The sequence below is a fragment of the Canis lupus genome, chromosome 7 (assembly GCF_003254725.2).
Source record: "Canis lupus dingo isolate Sandy chromosome 7, ASM325472v2, whole genome shotgun sequence".
NCBI lineage: Eukaryota > Metazoa > Chordata > Mammalia > Carnivora > Canidae > Canis > Canis lupus.
The window spans coordinates 76,358,722-76,381,166 of record NC_064249.1 but is presented as its reverse complement, the minus strand read 5'-3'; the positions used below and the strand labels follow the sequence as shown (position 1 = coordinate 76,381,166).

Below are 22,445 nucleotides of genomic sequence, written 5' to 3'. Positions count from 1 at the left end.
AAAGTGGCAGACTCTAAAAACACATTCCCTCTGTGCTGATGACTTTGTGTTAAGACTGTGAAAGCGGTCTCGTGTCATTACTCAGTGAGCCTTGAACACCTTTTTCTTCTAGGCAGAGAATCACTCTCTGAAAGGGGCATTAATTTACATCACACAAAACCCATCTTCCCTGAGAGCAAGCACGTTTTTACAGGTTACCAGACACCCCATATTCAAGGCAACCAGGCATAAATGGGGTGCTAGTAGATACCAAGGATTGGTTCTCTTAACAGACTTGGTGAAGGCTATTGGGGTAAAAGAGAAACTCCTAACAGGTAAATAGTAATGACAGAAATTAGATCATAATCCCCTGTGTTCACAGACCATAGCAACTTCACTCATTCATTTATTCATTTATTCATACAAAACTCTCATGCCTATATACTCCCACTTTCTCTCTCAAACCCCACTCCATGCTGACAGTCCCACAGAATATTTTCACCAACAAGTCACCTTTGTCTCACACTCTTCCCTCTCCTCTCCCTCCCTGAACTTCCACTCAAACACACACCCAAAACTGGTAAGTTAGCCTTTTCTTTATAAAAGAAATTCAAAACCTCATCTTTTGACTATGCAAATCCATTTCAGTCCTCTTCAGGATATGGAAGAGATATCTGAAAATGGATGCCAGCTAACTGGTTGAACTACTTCCTGTCTAATCTAAAATGAATAGCTCTTGGGGTGGGGGACATTTTTGAAGAAATAAATGTATTACTTGTAAAAAAAAAAAAACAGTGTCATTCTGGGGAAAGTAGGGTCTGCACTTATATTTTAATGTACCCAGAAGCCTAAACAAAACAAAACAAGAATTTATCATAGATAACAACACAACCCAAGACCATAAAGTCTCTATCACAGTGATATTCATCGAAGTACACATCTTTGTACATTCTCAAAGTACATTGTCAAAGTACAATGTCAAAGTACTTGTACAAAGTACAAAGTATTGTTTGCAGAGTATGAAAGGGTCACTGTGATGGAAAATAAGAGAAGGAAAGAATATGCTCCGGGTCCTCAGAGGTCTGACCACTCTGGGGGAGCCAGACTCAGATCCTTGGTAGCACCCATCAGCTGCTAGAGTGTCTTTCCCATTCCATCAAACTACATCAACCATGCCTTCCAAACCTGGCTTGTAAATCACCTTTTCCAGGACAGGTGTCTCATCTGCCCCCACGTATTCCTAGGCTCTATAAGACATGCATTAGAGAAACAGATTTCTTTCCCACCTTGCAGCTATAGTTCAATTTGTTGTGACTTCCATAAGTTTAGTGCCAGGTTTTCAGAAATGTAGGCACTCTGGTTCTCTACTTCTTTAGGCCCTAAACCTGTTGTCCAAGACTTACTAGGTCTGATTTATGCTGTAGGCAAAGGAGAAGTGGCTATTTATGGATTGTTAAGTGGGCAGTTATTCTAAGTGAAATTGACCCATTTGCCTATTTTTCATTTCTTTGGCAAATATTTATTAAAATCCTCCTATGAACCACAATGAGATGCCACTTCACACTCACCAGGATAGCTAGAATCAAAAAGCCAAATCATAGTAAGTATTAATGAGGAGGTGGAGAAACTGGAACCCCTACACTGCTTGGGAGGCATGAAAAATGCTGTAGCCACTTTGGAAAATGCCCTGTCAGTGCCTCAAAAGGTTAAAAATAGAATTGCCGTAAGATCCAGCAATTCTACTCCTAGGTATTAAACCCAAGAGAACTGAAAACCTATTTCCACACAAAAACCTGTACATGAATACTCATAGCAGTTTTTCAGAGTGGTCTCAAAAAATGTAACAACCTAAATGCCCATCAACTGAGAAATGAAATGTTTTCTGTCCATACAATGGAATATTATCAAGGAACAAAGAGAAGTGATGTGTCAGTACAGGTTACAATATGAATAACCCTTGAAAACATTATGCCAAATAAAAGAAGCCACTGACAAAAGAATGTATCTTAAGCAATTCCACTATGTAAAATGCCCAGATTAGGCAGTCTCCAGAGATAGAAAGTAAATTGGTGGTTGGCCAGGACTGAGGTGGGCAGGAATGGGGTGACTGCTCTGGGGCTTCTTTGGGGATGATGAAAATATTCGGCAATTGATTGCAGTGTTGGTTTCACAACTCTATGAATTTACCGAAAAGCACTGAGTTGCCCATTCTAAATGGGCAAATTGTAGGGCATGTAAATTGTATTTTAATAAAGCTAGTAGAAAACAACTACTATGTGCCAGGTCCTATATTCCCTGAAGGAGCAGCTCCCCAAAGACATCAGCTTTTTTTTTTTCCTAGCTTTCAACAAAATCTTAATATACTAGTATGGACGCCTAGAACAATTCTTCTTCAGCTTTGGGAGATGAATGGGATATTAACAGGTTCTGTTTTCCGGGATGAAATGTTCTTTTTCCCATCTGTGGAATTCTTCATAAGAAGGAACATTGCAGAGTCAGCAAGCATTATGGAAGAAATATGTCTTCCTGTTACAATTGTGCTTATGTCACAGTCAGGACAGGAAATCAAGGACTAGCACCTCCAGGGAGATCAATTGCCAAAGCTGATTTCCGGCCCAGATGGAAGTAGTTTGGACTGTCGGGACACCTTCCCTGGGCCCTCAACACGCCTGCTTGTGTCTTTAGCAAATGAGATTTAAAAGCCAGTGACCTTCAGGTAAAATCTAGTGGGCTCCCGACTCTGTCTCAAATAGAAAGACTTATTTACTGTGTTTCCATTGAAATGTGGAGAAAACATTGTATATGTTGAATTTTATTTACACTTCAAATGGGTGGCTTAATTCTTGTTTTTGCTAATTCTCTACTTTCAGATACTTTTCACCATTACTTTTTGGCTATTGCTGAGGCAGCACCTCACAGAGCAAAAAGCTCTTCAAGAAAAGGAAGCTCTTTTATCTGAGGTCAAAATTGGAAGTCAGGAAAATGAAGAAAAAGGTAAATTAGTATGACCGGAGATTTTTATACTCAGCAAAAGTACAGAGAGGGAGCATCCCCAATACATCAGAAAACTTCTATGCTTCAGATCAGATAAAGCTGAACATTAACATGGAGCAATTAAAAAATAATAATAATAAAAAAACAGGGCTCCCATCCGAACAATTTAGTGTGCATGTGGGAGCTTATAAGAAGCTTTTGAAAATGTGCTGTCATTCAGTCCTCACAAAACTGATTCCCACTTAAGGGAAGAAGAAACAGGCTCAGAGAAGTTAAATGATTTATTCAAGATCACACTTTCAGAGCCATGAAACAATCAGAATTTGAAACTGATAGATCCATTTTCATTTGTGTGATTGTATGTATGGGGGATTCCTTATTCATAAGGGGTGTGTTACACGACCCCAGTGGATGTCTGACACTGCAGATAGTATTGGACCCTAAAGATACTATGTTGTTTCCTATACATGTCTATGATAAAGTTTAATTTATAAACTCAATACAGTATGATGCAAACAACTAATAATAAGATAGAACAATTATAATACATGGTAATAAAAATTATGTGAATGTCATCTCGCTCTCTCTCAAAATATCTTCTCATGCTATACTCAGCCTTCTAGGGATGCTATGAGATGAGAAAATGTCCACGTGATGAGAGGAAGTGAATAACATAGGCAGGTGACATGGTGTTAGGCTATTATTCACCTGACGATATGTCAGGAGGAGAATCATCTGCTTCTAGACGATGGTTGACCTCAGGTAGCTAAAACTGTGGAAAACAAAACCAGTGAACTTAATTTTTCTAGATCCTGCAGTACTTAAAAGTGTCATTGGATACTAAAAATGAAATTAGGTATTATAAAAAGGTTAGCATAATATATTACCAGGTTTATTTCTTTTAAATATATTTCATGAAGGTTATATACATTGATTATGATTAGCTCTACATGCTGCCTTGTTTACTGGAACAGCCCAAAATCATTCAAATCACATAGTAACACTTTTATGTTGTGCTTCCATGTCCGACATACAACACCCAGTAGGAGTGTGGCTCTGGGCAGGGAACCAGCTAAGTCTAACAGCACAGTCTTCTATTTTGAAGATGATGAGCAAGATATACAAATGGAAGGAGATGCCGGAGAGAAGGAGGAAGACGAACCCAAAGAAGAGAAGCAAGAGAGAAGGAAGGAAGAGGAAATGGAAGAAGATGATGACCAGGACATCATGAAAGTGCTGGGCAATTTGGTGGTGGCCATGTTCATCAAGTACTGGATCTACGTCTGTGGAGGAATGTTCTTCTTCGTCAGCTTCGAGGGTAAAATTGTGATGTACAAAATCATCTACATGGTGCTGTTTCTGTTCTGTGTGGCCTTGTATCAGGTGGGTAAATGATTGTCCTCTGTTTATTTTATTCTTGTAGACATCCCGGGAGCATGTGCAATCTTCCTTTGACAAGATTCTAAATTACTATAATCCCATGAACATATTACATAAAGTGATCAATGCAGTTAAAACATTACAAACTTAGAAGGCCTAAAATGCGAAATGACTTCAGCTTATCCATTATTTTAAAATTTAGGGGTCATAAAAAGTAAAACAAAAAACAAACAAGTTAATGAGTTTTTCACAAACTTTTGATAAAGAAAAACATCTGTATAATTTTTAAATTTTGAATAGTAATTTAAGAACAGTGGCTGGATAATCTAAAATATGGGTTGATACCCAGTTACTTGTACTTCAGACTTTAGAATCAGAAAACCTTGTGTGTGTGTGTGTGTGTGTGCATAATGCATCAACTGTTTTAGTATTTTATTAATTAGAATTTATAAAAGATTCTACTGAGATGAATTGGCCTCTCTACAAATTCAGTCTTAAGTCACAGAAAAATTGTAGCTTGGTGATAGAAACAAGTGCCGCAGTACACTATTCTTGCAGGCAACCAACAGAACAAGTCAAGCAACTACAATAATTCACCCATAGAAATAAAAGTATCTCAATACTTTTAAATACTGGAATTTCAAAACGGAGACATTTTTTCTCCCAACAGTAACTACCATGATGACAACATCTACCATATCATTGCTTGAATGCCTCCTATAGACTAGGTCGTGTGCCGAGAGCCTTATAAATATTATGATTTCATCCTTATACCAGGTCTCAAAGTAGGTACTTACAGAAGAAGAAACAGAAGCTCAGAATGGTCCAGCGAATTACCCAAAGGTGTAGTTAGCAACTCTGGTTATACTGAGAGATTCTGATCCAGATCCAACTGACTCTACGAGGAATAGATCCTCAAACACAAAACATGAAATAGATTTGATTTTCAAGTATTTGTAAATATCACTTGTCATACTTGAATAAATGACAAGTGATGATTTTTGTAAGGTTATATTTTTTAATCAATTCTTTTTTCTTGTTTGTTTTTCAACATCTGATTCACAGGTGCACTATGAATGGTGGAGGCGAATCCTAAAATATTTTTGGATGTCTGTAGTTATCTACACTATGCTGGTGCTTATCTTTATATACACATATCAGTTCGAGAATTTCCCAGGCCTGTGGCAAAATATGACGGGATTGAAAAAAGAAAAGTAAGCAGTTTGGTGTAAAAATGGGCTGTAAAAGTAACAGAGTGAAGACTTGCATGCATATTGTTCAGACATCTTTAGAAGGTTTTGGTATAACATGATGTCATCGGTGTCTATCAGTTCCTTGAGAACAGATCATTTCATGGTCTTCCTGCTGAGCCGTGGGCTTGACACATACAGTACGTACCTAATGAATACTGATTTAAAAGTGCATTTTCTGCCCCATTTTGATGAAATAACTTTTTAAAATGTCTGTTTCATGTGAAATACCTGCTTACTGCTCAGCCAATCATGCCTTCTACTTTCCAAATTGAAGCTCTGTTCAACAGTTCAGTCGATTCATAGGCTCATAATATAAAGCAGCGGTCTCTCCTCATGTATGTGGCTGGTACTAAGATTCTAAGGAGCACTTGATGCCATAGAAAAAGTGCTAATAGACTAATGCAGATGAAATAATTGTTTCTGTGTGTGTAATAGATCTGCGCATGTACTATATCCTTTTCTGATTTGCTGCCACCAACTTCTTAAACTAGTAACTAGAACTGGACATAGAACTAAATGAAGCCTGCTGAGGTGGCTAAGAGAAAAGCTTAAAAGGAAAGGCTCACCATGTAGCTAGGCTAACATGACTATAACATTCATTCAACAAATATTTACCAAATGCCTCCTCTCACATGCCAGACACTGACTCTGCCTGGGTACACAACAGGAAGCAAGAGAGAGTCTAAGTACTGCCAGAGTTTATATTCCAGTGGAGGAGACAAAAAACCAAAAAACTCTACTTACTGTGCAAATAAATTAATTACAAATTGTGGCAAGACTATAAAGGAAACAGACAGAGGTAGTGAATAGTGCAGAATACAAACTATAAACGGAGTGGTCAGGGCAAGCTTCCCTGAGGAGGTGACATTTAAACTCCACCTGAAGGGCTGGCCTTAAGAGAAGTGTGTGAGTTGGGAGTTGAGGTGAGGAAAAGCATCCCAGGCAAAGACAGCAGCAACTGTGAAGATCCTCAGACAAGACTGAGTTTGGTGCCAACGAGGAAGCAGATGAAGGTTCACCTGCTAGGAGCAAGGGGGACAGTGGATGGAGCAGAGGTGGAGAATGGAGCCAGGCACCCAGGATATGCATGGCTTGTAGGTAGTGATGTTGGCATCTTATTCTTAGTGAAAATTTTTAGTCTTTAAAGAACCCTTGACTGGCTGAAAAAAAAAAAAAGGTGCTGTCAGAAAGCAAGAGTAGAAACCATGAGGCGGGGTCACCAGCAACACGTCCTATGAGAATTTATGGTGGTTTCATCCAGAGCAAGTGTTACAGAGATGGGTAACAGAAGTAGGCAGTTTTAAGGGATGTTTAGGAGACTGAAGAAAGAGTGGAGGAATGCAATGCCAAGGCAAAGAAAGAAAGACTTCCTTATTTCAGAATTTGGCACATGTGTAGACGATTGTATCAGAGACAACTCAAGTGGGGTCCGGGGTGGACAACAGTGTGGCTGAGCAAAACTGGAAATCAAGAGTACTGTTTGGAAGACCCTAAATATACAATAATTGTGAGAGAGAAAAAAACAACAACAACCCCTGGTAGACATTTGGGCACGAGAGTCCACAGGAGAAGCCTGAGCTGTAAATGCACACGTGAGTCCTTGGCATTAAGACAGTGTATAAATCCCCGCGGACTTGTGAGATAACCTGGATAAAAGACTCAACACTGAATGAATCTGAGGCTGTTTCACATCTGGAGGTCCAATTAAAAAAGGAGGAGACAGCAACAGAAGAGAAAAGCCAGGACAGTGTGGCAACACCAGGACCAGGATTGTTTCAAGAAGGACTAGAGGCAGAAGTAAAGACAGAGAAGCAGCCATTGAGTTTGGCAATATTGAAGTTGTTACTGACCACTGTAAGAGCAGGTCAGTCGGACTGATGGAGACAAAACCGAAGCGAATGCATGAGAGAGAGGAAAGAAATGGGAGAATGCAAGAAATGGTATAACTGAGGCCAGTGAAGGACTGTGATGGAATTTAGAGTGAAAAGAATGTGCCCTCATTGCCTAAGAAAGGCGCTTGATTTTTGTTTTGTTTTGTTCTATTTTACAGGCTTGAGGATCTTGGCTTAAAACAGTTTACCGTGGCAGAGCTATTCACTCGCATATTCATCCCAACCTCCTTTCTGCTGGTGTGCATTTTACACCTTCACTACTTCCACGATAGGTTCCTGGAACTCACAGACCTGAAATCCATTCCCAGCAAGGAAGACAGCGCCATCTACAGGTGAGTGCTCGCAAGAAGCACAAGCCTCTTGATCTGGGGGGACAGCTTTGATTCCTCACCTCAGCTGGGTCCCCTGTAGGAAGCCAATAACTAAGGTAGAGCCAATAACTCAAGGTAGGAAACCTTGAGCTTTCCCTGAGCACCAAGCTGTGAATGCAGAAAAAGAAATGAGAAAAAAATATGGAGTGTTTTATGAGCTTCTGAAACAATACGTAGTGACTCATGACTGGTTAATGCAAAGTGATCTTGATCGCGTGAGTAGATTTAGAAGAGCTGCTCAGATGCAAATTCTTTAGAGTTGGTGATGGAGATTTTGTATCTGGGCCCGTAATGTGTTTTTAAAACATTTACAAAATCTGGCTGATTCAGAGGATGAGTTCTCTATGGTGCTAACAGCCAGTTAAGAAGTGAGAGCAAAGCAAAATGTGATGTGAAGAGCTTTCCCTTCCACTCTGGAAATGAAGAACTACAGCAAAAATGCTAGAATCTGCAATCTAATAGTAGTAAGAATAACGTGTAAGGAAATAAAATGAAGACAGTGTTTGCCTTTATCAGCTCTCTGTTGTCTTCTTATCAATAAATATAAATTGTTTATAAGCAACAGATGAGATAGCTCTCTCCCAGCTCATGTGTGTTGAAACCACCACTGGATTTATCACAAATCTCACAGTCTGGTCCCTCACAGGGAAATTTCAAGCATTCTTCTAATGAATGTTCATACTGATCTGATTTTCCTCTTTGCTTCAGATTTAGTCCATAGTTCAGTTCCTGGAAAAATCCTTGTTAAGGAACCAGGAGAGCAAAGGGCTATATGGAAGGACTGCAGATGATAGCCACCAATCCCCTCTCGTCCTTTAGAATTCCTTCTGAACTCTTTTTGAAGGGAAACAATGAGTAGTACAGCAAAGGAAGAGAAGTTGTATTTCAGCTCAGACAGTCTATGAACTACCAAGCATTCGATTTTCTGCTATAGTGGAACTGGAGTCGCAGATAACTCCAAAACTCTTATTTGATGATGAAAACCATTTTCTAATCTCTATTTATTTACATCCAGCGGATTCATTTTCCATATTGTGTTTTGTTGAACCCGGTTTACCTTTCCTTTTCATTCTGAGTATGCTCCAGATGACCTTCAGGCTGTGAATGGCTCCCAACCAGTAGAATCCCAAAGTATCAAGCAATCATGATTTCTTATCCTGTCTCGCCACCATCAGTAAGCAAGCTCAGTGAAAACTTGTCTCTTCCTAACGCCCTGGCAGGGAGAGGGCACAGATGGCATCAGTAGCTGTCCTCAGTGATAATCAAACATTAGGAAAAATAAGGTAGTTATTAGAAGACAGGAGCCCCCTGGGAGAGATTACTTTGAGGCAAACTTGTTAGCAGCAGAAGTCACCCTAAGGTTAAAAGCTTCCAAACACAGTGCGGGCACAGGAAAGTGAGATTTATCAATAATTAGTAAAAGTATTTTTTTAAAGATTTTATTTATTTATTCATGAGAGACACACAGAGGGGGGGTCGGTGGGCAGAGACACAGGCAGAGGAAGAGAAGCAGGCTCTATGCAGGGAGCCTGAGGGACTGTGGGACTCGATCCCAGGACTCCAGGACCAGGCCCTGAGCTGAAGGCAGAGCTACACCGCTGAGTCACCCGGGCTGCCCAGTAAAAGTATTTTTGATGACTTTCTTGACATTGCTTGCAAAAGCTGGGGATAAAATTAGTATTTGATATTCAACTCTGACAAGAAGACATACTTTGTATCATTATAAATTCATTATGTTCAAAAAGTCATATTCAATAATCAAGAAAAACCTGTTGGCCCGCAAACTATATCTGCATGCTTATAAAAGAAATGTAATGATTGGTGGTTGTTAATGATACTTTTAATTTTTTTCTTCCAAATGCCTTTCTTCCCTTGAATCTCTATTTTCTCCTCATGCAAAGCTCTCCCAGAATGTAGGAGCTTTCTCCTGCCCTTGTTCTTCCTATCGTACCTTTGAATCCAATACCACACAACCAAATAGAAATATTTGGAAAATATTTGGAAAATAGAGATTTTCAGGACCAGTTTTGCAGAAGACCATGCAGCTCAACAAAGATGGCACCAGCCCAAAAGAGTCACAATTTTTGAGACCTAGGGTACATGAAAACTGAATTTGTTCCTCAGAGTTCCTTGGAAGCATTTAGAACATTATTTAATTATGTAGGTTCTGGGGAAGGACTGCAGTGTCATGTGGAGATGTTTTCTCCCTGTTTCCATGGCTGCTCCACTTACAGCCCTCATCCTCCATGCCCTGGCAAGAGAAGAAAGAAGATCTAAATGATCTGTAGCCATTTGAGGTCATTGCTTGCCTTCCTCATGGCCATGGCTTAGCCCTGAGCATGACCTGAAGCAGTTAATTTTCCAAGACAACGTAGAATGACGAGAGATTACATAAGGCCAGCTTTCTAAAGAAGTTAGGAATATGGGATTTCATTTTCAGTTCTTTGAGATACAGTTTTCTAGGATCTGAAAGTTCAGTTCAAACTCAAGTTTGGTGTTTTGGGATTTCCTGCAACAGTTTCATATAGTCCCCAAATTTTAACTTTGAAGGTACGATACATATCCCATCATTTTTAAGCAACTTGTTCCCATGCTGGACTTTTCCTTACTAATAGTTTTCACCTCGCAGTATTTTTTGTCCTTGGAGCCCTAATAAGTGACCACATTATGATAAAAATTATGAAGAAAAAGAAATATTCACAGAGTTGGGTTAGACTGTCATGCTTTGCCTTCTCTGCTCCCACCTCCTTAGGAGGTGCTTTACAAAACATGGCCCACAAATAGGGAATAATTGATTCATTGTATTCCTTACGTTGATTCCATTACTGCTGTTTCTGTAAATATCCACCTGTTCTTTTCCAGTTTTGTCCACTGTTTGTGTGTGCCATGTTTTTATGCACACATAAAAGATCGTGTGGGCAAATGTCACTTGTGTTTGAAGAAGAATTCATTGTGGTTAGCCTTTGAGAATTTATAAAGTTAGCATTTAGAAAAAGTTTTGATATACATCATGAGAGAAGAAAACTTATTTCTAGAAGGTGTTCTCAGGAATATTATTTCATTTATATATTGTTAAACTATATAATATTATAACATAACTATAGTCTACTATAAAATATATATTTAATACTAATGTACTAAATATCCATCATGTATTTAAATATTCATCCCTGCAATTTGTCCATCCTTTGTTTTAGAGAGTATTGGGATGCATATAGAAACAAAATGACTTTTTTTTTTAACTTTAGTCTTATACAATTTAGAAAACAATATGTTGCATATGGTTACTTAGTAGGATTTCATTTTTTTTTAATTTGGGGAAAGGAGCAAGAATCAATCTTTTAGATGGTATTTTATTTGATAACTGTGCTCTGAAAATTGAAACCTTAAAAAATTTTAGCAAAGTGTGTGAGATGGGGAGGGCAAGAAGCAGGGAGCAACTTGTTATCTTCAAGCATTTTTCTTGAATATGTCTAATTTCACATTGTTCTTAAATCTTGCTGCCCTGACTTGTCTTCATGCATCGAAGTGTCAATGACCACACACCTGACGACTTAAAGCTTGCAAGACAATCTACCTCTTTCCCCTCTAACAATCTCCTCTTTCTCTCTCCTGCCTGTCTCCCCATCACCACCACATGCCACCTTGTGCTTCCATCTCTCACCTCGTAGCCATGCCAAAGTCAATGGGCGCGTATATCTAATAATAAATAGGTGGGTACTTCAATGTTTTCTCTCTAGTTTTTTTTTTTTAATGGTCTCTTGGTTTGGTAAACACTTTGCTGTTTTATAAATGAGAAATGATGTCATCAGACAGTGGACAGGTATGCTCATGGATGTATTTTGCCAACCAAACCATTGGGTATTTATCCTGAATGGCGCTGCAAGTGGATTTGGAGGTTGCGGAGGGTCTTCAGCTGGTGCTTGGCCTTTGGTCTTGGTTCAAACATATGCCCCGTTAATATCATTATTTGGTAAATTGGTTCAAGGCTTGCCTAAGAGTTTATCACCCTCTTGAACACATCATCAAGAGCTCAGCTCAAGAACCACCTCCTCCACAAACCTGCCCACAAATGCCAACTTTCCTCGCTGAAAGTAATCTGCCCTTCCTCTGAATTTCCACAGCACTCTATTATTGCTGCCTTCTGACACTTGCTGTACAGTCCTCTGCCTGCCTGTCTTATCTCCCTTGCCAGAGACGTCAGCTCCTCAGGCCTGGAGTCCCTGGTATAATTCACCATGGTGTCCACATATCACCTACCTCCGGGCCTCACCCTTCAGTTGACCCTTGGCAGTTATTTCCTGAATGAAGTGATAATAGTCACAACAATATATGGTTAAAAGAAAATTAAGACATCAGTTTCTTCAAATATACCTTTACTTGAAATATCAGTGTATTGAAGAAAGATCTTTTACATCACCAGATTTCACAAAAGATGCAGAAATGGGCACTACCTTAGAGCCACATCACCCAGCTGGGGAGATAAAACATGCAAATGACCACACATAATAAAGAGTAAACTTTGATAAGTATTGTTTGCAGAGTTATCCTCAACTTCCCAAAGAGTAAGGAGAATTATGTCCTTGGGATCTAATTTACTAAAGCTGCCCTGACTTTATGAAATAGGTGAATTAAAATATCCACTCCTATAACTTTACATCATTTGCAATAAAGCCAGTAATTTAGGCCATAGAAACATATATTTTGCAATTAATCCAATTAACAAAGCAACCCTTTGAAAGAACTGTTGGTCTCTATTGCATTCACTTTTCTCTTAAGGATAATCCCAGGGCTGACGACCAAGTAGCAAACCCTGGAAGCCAAAACTTCCAGAAAGAAGTGTGAAAAATTATTGCATCACTGTGCAGATCACTGAAGGAGGGAATGAGGACTGGCTGGTTCCTTTGGGAGCCAGTTTTGTCAGTAGCCTGGGAGAGAGGAGCCAAGCTCAGGTTTTTAGCTGGCAGGCAGAGAAGCAAGATAAAGACTCCAGCTGGAGATCTTGAGCAACTATTGAAATTTTATCTTTCCAAACATAAGGATCTTCTCCCTCAATCTCTCTCCCCCTTTCCCTCTCTCCCTCACTTCCCTTCACTCCTATCTCCCTCCATCCATCCCGTTCCCTCTCCCTTTTCTCTTGTTCATCTATCTCTTTCTATCTCTCACTGTTTCTTCCCATAAAGTATTTACCACTGGCTATATGAGAACACAGCTGGGACACCTAAGAAGGCAGGAGTTGGTTTGAGGGGTTCCAACAGCAGAGGTTGGCACAAGTCATGGCTCCAGTTATCTCAGACTTCTCTCTTGAGAGAAAGCCTATCCATGTCTGTTAACCCAAGTCACAAGGCCAAGGAGGGAATGCACTCAGGAATTCTTAGAATGATCAAGATCCTGAGTCATATAAAATAATTAAAAGCTCAAAACATTCCACTGTTACACTATCTTCTTTGCAGTAGAATCTTTGTTTTTGTCTGAATGCTGACATATTAAGAAAGGCCAGAGTTATTGCCCACGGAAGATGTAACCCAATAAACTATCCCCTCACCGTGCTTCTGAAAAGCTGTGTGTAAACCATGTCCAATTTTGAATAGGACCTGCTTTGATGTTTTGAGGAAAATAGTTAAGTCAATCCTTTTGTTAAGTAAGCTTTCTTTCTACCATAATTTCTTCCTTGTATGCTCAGTGTTTTTTTTAAATATTTTATTTATTTATTCATAGAGATGCAGAGAGAGAGTAGCAGAGACACAGGCAGAGGGAGAAGCAGGCTCCATGCAGAGAGCCTGATGTGGGACTTGATCCAGGGTCTCCAGGATCACACCCTGGGCTGCAGGCGGTGCTAAACTGCTGCGCCACCGGGGTTGCCCAGCTCAGTGTTATTTCATAAGGAGAATACTGTGTTTGTAAATGGGAGTTCTAGATGAAAGAGAAGGTGTACCTACATTCAACTTCAGGGTTGATTAAAATTTAGACATGGCCTAACAAAGTGTGAAGTAGGATTGGTGAGGATAGTGGGTGACTGATGACATTTTGATTTGTGTCTTCTGTTTCAAATAAGAATGCCTATCCAGGGCATAGAATCCATTGATCAAACATTCAATGAGTCACATTGTATACCAAGCCCAGTGCTGTATTGTGCAAGGGAGCCCAAGAGAGTTAAGACTGGCTTTCTGCCCTCAAAGGAAGAGTCCCCAGAACTATAATTAGAATAATATTATGTAGATACAAACAGAGAAAGGTACACCAGGAGGACCATATAAAGAACCATATAAAGAAAGCTGTGCATGCAGAAGGAAAAAGTGAGTGACAGCACAAAAAGAACATCACCTGCTTTGTTAGAATGCAAAAGGAGAAATGGCCAGTGAGAGGCTTACAGCTCAGAGCCTGGAACATCATAAAAGCAAGGCAAGGAAGTTATAGGAATGGATAAAGATAATGCAAAAGAAAAGAAAATGAACTCCATAGGGGGAAAGGCATGCAAAAAGGTATACTTTAAGGGAGTAGGGGAGGAAGTTTTCTGAGAATCCAGTTCATCACCATGTCTATTTGTAAATTTCCTTCAAGTGCAGATTAGGTAATTTGCACATGAAGTTCAGCACAGAATTACCAGTATTGTGAGTTTTAGGGAGCATGGTTGCTAATTTATCTTTTGAAAAACCAGGATCCCTTTTTAAAATTTACTACTGAGGGGAAATAGCTAAATTGAGGCACACAGGCTTTCCAGGAGCTTCGGGCCAGCTGTTCATTAATGGCAAACTGAAGGCTGGTTCTGTCCATGAACTCCCCGTGGTGCAGATGGCCCCACCTCCGCCTCTGCCCCACCTCATCAAATGCAGTAGTGGGAGCTGGTTGGTGGGCAGACTGCAGGGAGTGCAGGTTCAAAGTGATGGAGACAGACTCCTAAGGAAGAAACATTGGCTCTTTTTCTTCCCAATGGCCATTGTCATACACCAATTCTGTTAAGAATGTGCTGATGACAAAGTTATAGTCTGGGTTGAGCATCTGCCTCAGTGTCCAGTGTGCTGTGGTCCCTTGCAAAAGCATGTTTCTAATTCCGCCTCTTTGTGATACAATTATCAAAGCAGTACATGAAAATCTGTCATTAGCAGATGGTTCTTTAAAAATAGTCCCTGTGTACTAAGCACTTCTTTAAGAGCTTAACAGAAGTCACCTTAGTTTTCACAGCCTCCTGTGAAGTAGGCGCTATTATTGCATTTTACAGATCAACAGACTGAGACTTAGGGGCAGGGTATGGAGTTTTGCTAAATCATCCTGCTAGTAAGTTCTACTTGAGGTTTGAATCTGAATCTTTCCAATGAGCATGCTTTAACATTATTTTGTATTGCCTTCAAAAAATTGCTATGAAAAAAATGGAAGAAAAATGAAAGCATATATACACAGGTGTTCTCTTTCAAATTGTAAACTCCAATCAGGCACTAGAAATATTTTCATCTGTACACGTTTTATGCACACAGATTTTTTTTCATGTAGTTTCTCTATTAACAGACTCCTAGACTCTAGTAAGTTCCAGCCTGATACAGATCTTCCCTTTTTTCTCTCCCATCCATTACAAGCTCCCAAGGTTAGACTGGTCCAGAAGGCATCCAGGTATCACAGGCCTGGTTTCCTTATAAGGATTATGTCAGAGGGAAATGCACAGGTACTTGGCTCAGACACAGATATTCGGTTATCTTCTCTCCCCAGCCTTATTTAGTCCCAGATCTCTCTTAGACTATTACAAGTTTCCAGAAGGCCATCTTCTGGACATGCTTCCACACGGTTTATTCCAGTGTTTTTCTTTGATCTTTTCATTGGCTTATCTCCCCTTAATATGCTCCACCTATGGAAAGACACTCTGGGGGCCTCTTTGCTTGAGGACTTTTTGTTATGTAGCTAGAGTGGCAGCTTCAGAAACAGCCTCATCTCTGTAAATTTCATCTCACAAATTAGCTCTAATTCTTGGCAAGCTGTTTTCCTTGTCAGTACTGAGTCACAGCAGTTACCGATGTAGATGATAGAAATGCACTCCGAGATGATCATGCCGCCACCAAATGTCATAATGAAAAATATCTTCTCACTTAGAGAATGCATCATATGAATATTACAATTGTGTGACACATGACTGCTTTTACATTTAATATCACCTTATATGCAGAGTCCTAGCGAAGTAGGAACAGCATGTATGTCCTCTGAGATTTGACATGCAGTGCTGGGGTGTAAAATATGGCCTTGGAGTTTCAGGAGAGGCCAGGGGGTACTTTCCCAAATATAGGAGGGTGAAGCGACTAGCTTTGGAAAATAAAAAAGTAGTATGTCGTGGTAACTCCTACCAACGTGGAACCATCCTCAAGACATTCTTTCCTTGTTTAATTGTTTCCGCATTCTATAATTTACCTGGTGGACACTGTGAAAAGGAATTAATTTTGGATTATAAAAGCTCTAAAAGTCTAAGAATGATGCGGATTCATTGCAACAGTTACCCAGCATCATAGGTAGGTTTCAAATATAAAATCGATGAGTTGCAAGTAAGCTTAGATTTTTATCTAGCCAAACTTACTCATTTTATTGAAGAAAAAAGTGAATTTCAGAAGGGTTAGATAATATACTCAGAGCTCACAATTATACAGATAGGATAACATCATTATTTGTCCCTCCTGTTACAACCAGGCTGAAACGTATACACTTATCATTACAAATGGAGAAGACTATCGGGATTTCCAGTACATCTTTCCCTGATATTTATTACCCACAAATGTTCCTTCAAATTGGCTATGAGTAAAAAGATATACTTTTAACAATTTAGGAGGAAGATGCTACTTGTTATTGTGCAATATGAAATAAGCTGTAATGCTCCGGCTGCTGTCCGGGCTCAGTGAAACTGTGTCCCTGTGCCTCACCCAGGCTGTCACACACCCTCCCGTGATCAACACCGGTGCCCGCGGGCTGGGGACGTGATGCAAACTTCTTACTCCTGAAAGCATTTCGCTTCCACTGCATACGCTTCAAATGACGGCAGAGTGGGATGAGTCTATACAATGGTTGACTGTGATTACACATTACTTAAGAACAATTTTTTAAAAATCTATTGAGAGTGTGAATGACTGGATTCTTGTGAGATGGTTTTCCGCGTTACTAAAAAGCATGTTGTGATTTGCCTCTGTTGTCTATATGTTCTCCCCTTTATGATCTGCAGTCCAATCCACTCTCAATTCAGTCGCCAAGCCTAGGGTTCATAGCAAAAGCACGCTATTGATGCCATCCTGGAATGCACTTGGCATTAGGACGTACTGCAACCGGCATACAGGAATGCAATAGTGGATGATATGTAGCATGATGTGTGATCTCTGACATTCCTTATAATTCTTCTGTTCTCATCTCCTTTTTTTTCCTTTCTATTTCAATTACTTTGAGCAGCATCAAGAAAAAATTACCAATCCACCAAAATGAGTAAGTCCCCCGTGAAGCCATGAAATGCTTGCTCTACATGATGCCATTTCATGCTTCTACATCCTAAACTCTGACCATTTTCTCCTCCGGGAAAAATGTCAAGTTTAGGTGTCAATAGCTCTCATTACTGACTAATCACTAGAACCTGAATTGGAAAAGCTAACAAGACCTAACTGAGTTTACAGTTTGTTTTTAGAAAGAGCTTAAAAAAAAAAAGTGACAAGATGCTAACAACCCCACATTGCAAGGCCTCTGTACATGCACTGATTTTCATTTTTATTTATCCTCCTTTTACTTGCCCCTCATTCACATCTCTCCCAGGGCTCTTTCCTCTCTTGACTTCCCTGCTCTCTGCCAACAGACTGGCGCACCCTGAAGGAAGCCTTCCGGACCTTGCCATGATGAATCTGACCGCCAGCCTGGACAAGCCGGACCTAAAGAAGCTGGCTGAGCCTAGGGAGGACAAACCAGAGGGATGCCCTGAAAAGGCTGAGAAGGCTGAGCTTGGAAAAGACAGCGAGGAGGAGGAGGAAGAAGAGGAGGAAGAGGAGGAGGAGGAGGAAGAGGAAGAGGAAGAGACCTCAGGTAATCCACCCACTATCAGTAGCTACTCAGAAAATCCTGGCTGACAGACCCAGTGAATGAATCGGACTTGTTCCCAGGTGGATATAGATTTGATCCAGTCCATGAAATAAAAATTGGGGTGTGGTCTTTTGGTTGTTATAGTTAACAACATTTGGTTCCAATTGCTCCCATCATTTCCTTGTGATTCTGATGTAGAAGAAGAGAGCTGATCCTCAGCTATGGATCCTGGATTCTGATCTGCCAGAGGTTGTCTGGGCCAGGCCCGGGGAGCTGTGGCTCTGAGCTGTGCTGTCTGAAACCTGAGCAAGGACATCTCCTACCAGCAGCGGAGGCAGACAGCTGTGTAGAATTTGAGAACATTCTCAACAGGGCTTTTTCAAATGCATTCTCAAAGATCCCAAAAATCCCAGTCTGGGAACTAGTCATTAAGAACACATTTATAATTTGGTCCTAATGTTTCAGGACCTGGGAACTGGAGGAGCAAATGAGTGATGGGATCATTATTATGTCAAACCAACTCCTAGAGGTATTTTTGTTGTCATTGTTAGTTTCAATTTTTCCCTTTTGATTCTTTAGGCTCCTTTTTCTATTTTCCTTCATAGACTTGAAATAACGTTTAATAGGGCACAATGAGAACTGGACCTCCGTGATGATCAGGACGCCTTATCTGACAGCAGAGAAGGCGGGGTGCTTGGTCTGGTGAGCAGCTCCCAGACAGTACGGGAGGAACAAGACTGAGTAGCCTTGGGGATGGTGTTGTGAGTCCACGACTGTGGAGTCCTGCGCTTGTCTTTGCTGGTGTTCTGTGCTTTAAAGGATTAGAAGACGTAAAAGCACAAGGCAGAAAATCCCTCCCAAGGCAAATTCCCCCAAACATGATGCCTTTTCACCCCTCATCTCAGAAGACCCTGAGAGAGGCCCAGAACTACGCTTCCCATATCTAAGGAATGGCTGTTTCTCTGGGTAAAGGAGAACTGCGCTTAGTGAGACCAAACACTTAGGACTAAGATTTAGCCAAGTACTTCATGAAGGTCTGAGCTTTACTAATAGGATTTCACCAAAAATTGGATTGCACTTTGCCCTGGCACTCCCTCATACATTTGCCATCTATACCTCTAAATTATTCTCAGTTAGGACTGAAATCTTTGTATCAACTATTGTCTGTGTCACTTCGTAAATAAGCATTTTTCACGATGTCTGAAATGTTATTGAAACTTTTAGAACCAGGTACAATAACTGCTACAACCCTCCCAGTCATGTGAAGAAGAAACTACTTAAAGCCTTATCTGTCTAGGCTCGTGAGCTTTTGTTTACACATATGGTGATGTGGTGATTCCACAAAATAGTTCTGTCATGACTTCTATTCACATGAACTGGGACAGCCCCTCTACACAGAAGCATGACCCCAGTCTGCAAAATTTTACCACTTAGCACAAGGTGGAAAGAAGGAAATGATTCATTTGATCAAAAATTATGATTAAAGTGAGTTTGACCACATTTCATGAACTGGGCCTGGGTCATTCAGACTCTCTGTTCACTCTCAGTTGCAACAAGGAGCAGGCTCTAGCTGCTGGCTCCTCTGGGGTGAATGGAGAGTTTATCCACTCCCTTTAAGCTTCTGAAGGAACTAGAACTTATGGAAGCATGGTTTTGACAAGAAAAATGTCATTTAGAGGGATCTCAGTTACCTAATATTCCCAAGAAATTATGGAATTATAGCTCAGCCTTAAGAATAAATAAGCTCAAAATTATTCTTCACACTCATTTAATGAAAGCAACCTTGTCCCTCAGAGTCTCAGTGCGTGATGTCTAAATCATTATGATATGGGATTTTTAGACCACTCTTCCTCCAGATTTCGATATTCTTAGAATTCATTCACTACTACTACTTTACAGCTTCTCATTCCAATCTGAATGTTATAAGATCTGCTTTAAATAATAATGAAAAAAAACCCACAACATTTTATGCACTTGGGTGAATTTACTATTTTGCAGATTTAAGAAACAAATGGCATCTGGTGATTGACCGCCTCACTGTGCTCTTCTTAAAATTCCTGGAGTATTTTCACAAGCTGCAGGTGTTCATGTGGTGGATTTTGGAGTTGCATATCATCAAAATTGTTTCATCGTACATTATCTGGGTTTCTGTGAAAGAGGCAAGTGAACATTTGTTGTATCGTCAGGCCAAATAAAACCACAGCGGGTCATCATTTTCCTTTTCCAACTGTCCACGATTTTATTTTAAATGAAATTCCTATCACATTAGAACACCAAACCCCTAAGACAGCACATATACTTTGACATGCAAAAAAACAAAGGACAGTTGTCCTTAGAAGTGGGAAAGAAAGAAGGGGAGAAAGATGCTCCTGGCTTAGTTCCTGATTGGCTTCATCATATCACAAAGGTTACTTATTTTCATTGAGTCTTCAGTTGAATTGTGTGAGAGCAGGCTGTGCTTCTGCACTACCTGTGCACAAACTCTTTTTGAGGAAAATAATAATATTCCAGTTTATGTTACCACTGGTGTAAACTCAGCTTCCCAAATTTAATACAAATCTGTGCCGGAGTTCACCTTGTTTATTATTGGATATTTTGAGACAAGACACAGTGCTTCAACATTGTATTGTATTGCAGTTCTGTTTTCTTATCTGGAAAGAGGAGAGACATCATTTAGCCAACAATTATTTGATGCTTACTATGGAGAGATTAGCTCAATTTCAATTTATTCAGGAGATAATTTACACATATTTCTCATTTTTCTGGACTAATTTTGAGTGACAATTCAAAGAGTCTTTGCCCTCTAAAAATTGAGTCAGGGAGCTCCGGCCTCTAATTTTTAAAAAGTTAAATCATAACAACATATTACAACTACAACACTACAAACCTAAAATATTCACGAGTAGGTAACTAAGGGATGAACCTTAATTTGAGCTCCCCAGTCTAAACTAGGACTTTCTCCATTTCACACAAACCATCTGGAATGGATCTATGATTGCTGCCAGGTGAAAACAAAAACAGAAACTACCTGTGAGATTTATAGCAAAAAGAGACATATGTTCTACTGTTAACAGTCTACACATTAATTAGAATTAAAATCTAGCCTGCTATGTGTATTCACTGAAGATAAAGATGTTTAAGCATTTTAACTATAGAGGTAAATTGGCCAATTCAGAAAGAATTTGAGGGTCAGAGTATTAAAGAGCAATGAAGAAGGGCAAGAGAAAGCATTTGGCTAAAAAATAGCAAAGGCCATTTCAGAATTAACCAAATCAAATGTACACACACGTCTTTGGATGGCATGAGAAGTTATTGCAGAGAAGACAATTATATGATGGAAAGGGGCATCAAATGAAAGAAATTAGTGTGAGTAGGGCATAGAAAATCCACTTTCTGAAATTCATCCTACAAAGTTTAGAAAGAGAAAGAAAAAGTTAAATGATACCACTTTCATACAAATCCTAAATGAAAGGGAGGCATAAATTTGTTAAAATCATCCTAATGAGTCCTGAGAATTAGTCTATAGTTAATAGAGTATCAAGATAAGGGATCATGGTCTGTTCACCCTGCTATACAATTGGCTGCTATACAATTGGGAAAAAGGCCTTTGATGGCATATGACCATTCCCTTCTCTAGGATTCATACATTGTGCAATCTTCCAGAATTTTCCTTCCTAACTCCATCTCTTTCTCCTATAACTTTAAAACACATCAGAGACTCATGCATCAAAGAAATACTGCTCCCACTGCTGCTAACATCTTCCAGAATCCCTTTGTGAGAAGGTTAACCTCGAAGTGTGTCACTGTAGGTTCACATGTTGTTATCCCACCTGCATGAGGGGTTTCTGGCCCCGGAGGGTGAGTTCCTGTGTGATACTTGGACATCATGGGGTCTCTCCTCTCTGAGCACTGACTTTGGTCTCTGAGCTTCCCTTCATCGCTGATTCTTATTAACATCACTGGAGTATCAAGGGATCAGAACACATGGGATGTAATCATAAAAACCATTTTATTTCGGACCTCTAATGTCCCTTGAAAATGTATCCTACAGAGAAAGTTTTCTCCGAGCCCCTGAATGAAAAACACTTTCTGATCATTCCTAGGTAATAGAAAGTCCTATAATTATGTCAGATAGTGAACAGAATCTCTCTTCGTTAATTAGACTTGTCCAGTCACAAAAAAGAACCAAACTCTGATCTCTTTTTTTTTCACATGAAGATAGAAATGGCTTTAGTTTTTATTTTTTTTTAAGTTTTTATTTAAATTCCAGTTAGTTAACATACAGTGTGATATTAGTTTTTGGTGAACAATATAGTGATTTGGCACTTCCATACATCACCCAATACTCATCAGAAGTGCGCTCCTCAATCCTCATCACCTATTACACCTATCCCCCACTTCCTCCCCTCTGGTGACCATCAATATGTTCTCTATAGTTAAAAGTCTTTTTCTTGTCTTGCACTTCTCTCTCTCTCTCTCTCTCTCTCTCATTTCCCTTTGCTCAATTGTTTTGTTTCCTAAATTCCCATGTTAGTGAAATTGTATGAGTC

The 22,445-nt window shown here is 39.8% G+C and overlaps 1 protein-coding gene across 2 annotated transcripts in view; it reads left to right on the top strand.

The window, feature by feature from the left end:
* The window catches only part of PIEZO2 (piezo type mechanosensitive ion channel component 2), a 441,806-nt gene that overhangs the window by 333,260 nt on the left and 86,101 nt on the right, over window positions 1–22,445 (top strand). The window contains exons 14-21 of one of the 2 annotated variants that reach the window (XM_049112946.1): window positions 2,850–2,973; window positions 4,079–4,356; window positions 5,419–5,567; window positions 7,657–7,830; window positions 11,541–11,582; window positions 17,281–17,313; window positions 17,675–17,898; window positions 19,894–20,054. In XM_049112946.1, coding sequence (XP_048968903.1) covers window positions 2,850–2,973; window positions 4,079–4,356; window positions 5,419–5,567; window positions 7,657–7,830; window positions 11,541–11,582; window positions 17,281–17,313; window positions 17,675–17,898; window positions 19,894–20,054 — 1,185 coding nt within the window. The remainder of the gene's footprint in view (window positions 1–2,849; window positions 2,974–4,078; window positions 4,357–5,418; window positions 5,568–7,656; window positions 7,831–11,540; window positions 11,583–17,280; window positions 17,314–17,674; window positions 17,899–19,893; window positions 20,055–22,445) is intronic. The other variant, XM_049112945.1, reaches the window with a different exon arrangement.